The 5,852-nt window shown below is 30.0% G+C and overlaps 1 protein-coding gene across 1 annotated transcript; it reads right to left on the bottom strand.

The window, feature by feature from the left end:
- Nucleotides 1-1,324: 1,324 nt before the first annotated feature.
- LOC111717977 (ring canal kelch protein) lies at nt 1,325-4,378 on the bottom strand. The gene is made up of 6 exons (XM_023493446.1): nt 4,306-4,378; nt 3,155-3,164; nt 2,881-3,006; nt 2,586-2,684; nt 2,137-2,250; nt 1,325-1,715 (listed from the first exon to the last, which is right to left on the bottom strand). Exons 3-6 carry the CDS (start codon nt 2,982-2,984, stop codon nt 1,415-1,417), a joined length of 618 nt encoding a protein of 205 aa, XP_023349214.1. The 5' UTR covers nt 2,985-3,006; nt 3,155-3,164; nt 4,306-4,378; the 3' UTR covers nt 1,325-1,414.
- Between the last annotated feature and the right edge of the window lie 1,474 nt (nt 4,379-5,852).

Genomic DNA, 5,852 nt, shown 5'->3' with positions numbered 1-5,852 from the left:
GTATTAAAAAGTGTATCTTAAAGGAACAACTGGGTGTAAGGGAGGGGGGTCTTTATATAAACAGTTTGCTCTAAAATGCCGTGTTAATCTTTAAATAAAAAATTTCTTTGGAAACTGATGAGCTACCTTAAGGGAGACCATACAAAACATTTCACCACAAAACTTATCACCACAAAATTTATCACCACAAAACTTATCATCCCAAAACTTATCAAACTACAAAACTTATCAAACCACAAAACTTATCAAAACAAAACTTATCAACAACAAAACTTATCAAACTACAAAACATATCAAACTTAAAACTTATCAATAAAATTCATGAATCTAAATTTTCAAATAATGGAAATGTACCAACAATTTTTTTAAAATCCGCGAATTTTAATAGAAAATTTGGTAAACTCTCAGTTTCCCAGCCCCTTTCAACTGAGATGGAGGCTAATTGTGTTCTCTCACAGAAGGGTACAAAGGAATTGAGTCTTTGTCACAAACTCTGATTTTCAAATCACTATATCTTTGGAACCAAATGTTGTAGACCTTAGATATTTCAAACAATGAATTCTGTTTAATCAAATAATCAGAGTTTGAAATATTAAAGGTTTACAACATCGGGTTCTAAAGATATTGGGGGTTAAATATTTGATTTTGTTACAAAGACTCAATTCCTTTACTGAAGGATGATGAAAATCATCTGTACAACAAATACAAAGAGAACAAGAACAAGACCTGAAGGCTATGTGTGCAAGCTTTGATAGTGTACCCTTGAACACATATCTGTTCAATATTGCCAGCCTATTTACAGATGAAAAATGATTTATAAATATAAATTCTAAGTCAAGTTTGAGTTGTAACAACTTTTAAAAAGGTTTCGAAAAATAAATTTTGTAGTTATTTTAATAAGTTTTGAATTTGATAAGTTTTGTAGTTTGATAAGTTTTGTGATGATAAGTTTTGTTTTGATAAGTTTGGTTGTTAGATAAGTTTTGTTTTGATAAGTTTTGTGGTGATACGTTTTGTGGTGATAAGTTTTGTGGTGATAAGTTTTGTGGTGATAAGTTTTGTATGGTCTCCACATTAAGTGTCATACAGTGTCTTTTTTATATATTCCTTTGTTATAAATTTCATTCTTCTATCATTCAACACCAGTATCAAGTAGATAGATTTTTAACAATCTTTCATCAAACCATAGATAATATAATAATCTGAACTTTTTTATGTTGCACACATGTTATATTTTTTATGTTTCAAAGTGTGATATTTAAAACTTGAAACTTCTGTACTCTACTCCTTTTCATTTTATTCAGAACAATTAACAAGAACTTGCTGCATTAAATCCAATTTATTTTTAGAAAAGACAATATTTTAAATCAAATTATTAATTTAAGTTACAATAGAATAAACATACATCTCTGTATCAATTACACAGAATTGATACAGAGGCATGTTGTTTATGTCCATATTGCAGAGGTTCCTCCATCCAATCTTCACCTTCAAGTTTCTCCAGGCTGTCTACACCTCCATCCCCTCCAAATACTACCAGGTTGTTGTCCAGCACCTCCATTGTTAGGTAGACTCTCCTCTTGGTCAGCTTAGGTCCACTCCTCCAGGTGTTTGTAAACCCTGGTGTCAGGACTTCTACAACATCTTGATATCCAAAATTGTCTCCTCCAGCTGTCCATATTTCTCCATTAAACATGCTGCATGCTAGTCCTCTCCTAAACAAACAAATATAAAATTATTTTAAGTATTGAAGGTCTATGACATTGGGTTGCAAAGATATATGAATAAGAAATTGAGAGTTTGTGGCAAAAAATCAATTCCTTTAATAGCAACAAAAAGGTTTTTTTATTTAGAAAGCAACAGACAAAGAGTATGAGGATGAAATAAAAAAAACATTAAGATTAATTTATTATTATTTTTCAGATTATGAATCGTTGATTATATTAGATTTGAATATTTAAATTCATTAAATCCACTTGTATATTATTCTATATTCATTGTATGTATTTGTGGGAAGTATTTTCAAACTTGTCATCAATTTAAGAATGACACCATTAATATTAGAAAAAATCATGAAAATATAAAAAAGAACATTTTTAAATGTTTCAGTCTTTAGATATATTTTAGAAAGATTACCTTGCAGTTGGCATTGATGGAAGCTCTGCAATGAATCCCTCTTCAATACTGTAGACTTCTACAAGAGATAAGTTGTCGTTAGAATATCCTCCAAGCAGCATGACTTGACTCTCACTAGAATATAAAATGTTAAGAAATATAAAAAGAATTTAAAAATGCTGACAGTTTTATTTTTGATGCTATTATCTATAATTCTGTTCATTTGTGCCAACTTTTGATGTAAGATATCTTTAAATATTAACAGTTTTTTCTTTTAAAAAGGGGTATTTAGCAAGGTTGAACAATGTTTGTATGTAATAAAGATATAAGTAGATTTATTTTTGAAAACATGGTGGAAATATTTGACAACAGCATATATTCTGTATAAGAATTCATCTTATTTCATCATTATTGATTAATTATATGTGTGCACTTGTCATGACTAATATATATAAATAATAAAGGCATACCTGATAGGAACAGAACAGTGACTATGTCTTGGAGATGTTAATTCATAGTTTTGAAGCTTCCAGGAGGATCCATCAAACACCTCCACAGTAGCAGTTATCCTAGTAAACAAATATATAATTTTAACTGACACAGGTGAAGGGGTTTAACTGAAGGATTCCAGTTTGTGAGAATGCTTATATAATAATTCAATATTTTAATTTAGAAACATCCATTTTTTTAATAGGAAAGAAAGCTAGATGATCAATAAAGAACAAAAAGGTTTATAAAACAAATATAAATAAACATAGCACATACCCCTGTGGAGTATATCCTCCTGCAGCAAGTATTTTGTCTCCTAGTGTAGTCAGGGTAAAGTAATATCTACCCACATTCATACTTTCAAACTCTATCCAGTCCATTCCCTCATTCTTGAAACAGTTACTAAACAAAAATATTCAATTTCAACTTTTATTTAGTGAATTTTCATCTTTTATTTAGTGAATTTTTAACTTTTTTAATACATATGATTTATATTCTATATTTTATTATTGTTTGATTTATTAGTTTTCACTTGTTTACTATATTCTACCTGCGCCATTCTATAGGTATAGGTTTGCAACATTTAGGAGTTTAACACAGTTTATTTACATTACAATGTGTTTGAATTCCCCTCTCCCTCCATCATTATTTTATTTTGTATTGAATGTGATTATTCAATTATAAAAGATTTAATTGTAATCTTAAATATGATGTCAACAATACATATAAAAATAGTTTTGATTAGTTTCTCATTGGGCGTTGTTGTAGCTCTTAAAATAACTAGCAGAATACAAAAATTTTAAAATGCTCCAATCTTTAGTTCGTTAAGTGTAAGAAACACAAAGAAAGGTTTGTTGCATCAAAGAATAATAGTTTAATTTAACATGAATTGAGTTTTTGCTACAAATTCTGATTTTCCAATCTTTCAAACTATGAATTCTGTTACATCAAATTGTCTAAGTTTACAATATCAAAAGTTTACACTTTCATGTGGGTGCACTTAAAGAGGAGTTTAACCCCTCATAGGAATACAAGCCATGCACAATGATACCAGTCTTTACTCGACCAGATGCGAGGACTGGACTGCCATGGAAGATACCTCTCAAGAGAGCTTTCAGGAATCACAACTCCCCATTTTGCATAAGGGGTGCAGTTATGGGTAAATTCCTTAATTCCCCTAACTAGGAAGCAGTATAAAATGATGGAAAACAGGGAGAAATCCCCTATACCCTTCTTCCTACAAACCTCCTTATCTCTCTCCTACTTGCTCCACAACTTGATGTTAAAAGAACAATTTGGAAAGTGTAAAAACAAGAAACAAGAAGAAAAAAGTGGAGGGGAAATCTCTTGACAGTAGAGATAGGGGCTTACAGCAAGATGAAGAAGAAAGAAGAAGAAAACTTTGAACAGGAAAAATTAGAAGGGGATTTTAGCTTTACACTATCTATTTTTTTTTGGATAAAAGAATTAGAAGGTGTTAAGTTACTTTTTTTACAGTGATTATTTCTGAAATATAAAACCTAAATGTTCAAGAATTTCCAATATAAAATTTCTAAATTATCATCCTTAATCATCTATTTTAATAGGTAAACTTTGAATATGGATTTAGCGCTGAATAATCATTAAGTAATAGATAGGTTTAAATATTAATAAAAGTAATAATGTAATTAAACTTTATGTATCAACTCCTAAGTTGCATACCACCATCATATCCCCCGCAGTAAACAATCTGTCCATTCAGAACTGCAGCTCCTAAGATATATTAATATAATTAACTAAATAAAAATACACCTTTATTAAACCCAATATATAACATAAAATAGATACATTTATTTTCTTATGATCTTATAGTTAGAAAACCAATTATATTTTGTTGTATTAATCACAGGAATTCTATAGTGTAAGATAAATTAATCTATAATTCTGTAATAAATTTAAACTGTATCACTTACTCTCAGACAAATAAAATCAATGTACGCCCTCGGGTTTATCATTGAATCCCTTGGGGGTTTAAATTTCCATTGTTCATATCTTCATTGTTTAAAATAAAAATCCCCTCAAATCATATTTAGCTTAGAATGAAGTTTCAAGTCTGAATCAAGCTCACTCTCAAAGTATATTTGACTGTACTGAATATAAAAAATTCCTAACTTTTCATTTATTAGGACTAAATTTCAGTATAAATAGTGCTTTGCTACTGTCCAAATGATTGAATGATTGATACAATTGATTGATCACAATACTTTAATCCCATATTTTTGCAAGCCCTCTGCTGTTCGAAACTATTAAGACAATACTTCCTTATGGATTATCGATCTGTCATTAACACTTTTCTGTCCTGGAAAATGTTATTAATTAGTGTTTTTTACATTATTTAGTATAAATCAAATCCGGAACGGTAGCGGACTGACGGACTGATCTCGGTGTCGGACTGACCTCGGAGCAGAACTTTTCTATGAAAACATAACGTATGAACTGAACTGGAACGCCTCCTGAACCTGTGGATAATTGAGACATACCCCACCACAGAAAAGAAACGGCCGAGAAACCATGACTCCACAAGATATGATGAACATGATGCAGCCTCGATATTAACGAGGAACCATCAATGTTCCTCGATTTATATCTCTTAATTATAATTGTCCCTCTTTTATCCTATAACATGTAGCCGAAATATCAAAGAGAAACAGTCAATGTTTCTCGTTCTAAAGCTAACATGATTTTTCTTTAACATAAAAAAGAAAACGCGCTCCCGTACATGTTTATGTGAAAAGTTATCTGTTGCATAATTATTTTTTTCCTTTCTTTAATCCTTTATTATGTTGCCTCAATACTAATGAAGAAAGGTCAATTTTCTTCATTATGAAGCCAACATCAATCTTCTCTAATAGAAAAAAGAGAACTCGTCTCCGTGGCATGTTTTCGCGAAAGCATGCACAAAGTTAATTATAGCATTTTCTAATAATTGATAACACACACCGTGTCTATCGTACTGCTAAGTCACATTGTATACAAATATGCTATCCTATTGAATAAAATGTAGTTGTTTTATCGCTTGAACTGCTGATTCGTCAATACTCGATGTTAAATGATCAATTCTGATAAGAAAATAATGATAAAAAATGTATCCGAAAACTAATAGATTACTTCTTAATTAATGTATGTAAACCATATTATCGTAAAATAGTTTTTTCTGTTAAATTTGTAATATATCCTAGATACGTAAATAAATATTTAGATCTTAAAAA

The sequence above is a fragment of the Eurytemora carolleeae genome, unplaced genomic scaffold (genome assembly GCF_000591075.1).
Source record: "Eurytemora carolleeae unplaced genomic scaffold, Eaff_2.0 scaffold1592, whole genome shotgun sequence".
NCBI lineage: Eukaryota > Metazoa > Arthropoda > Copepoda > Calanoida > Temoridae > Eurytemora > Eurytemora carolleeae.
Note: the sequence above shows the minus strand (reverse complement) of the source record. Positions and strands in the feature narration are given on the sequence as shown.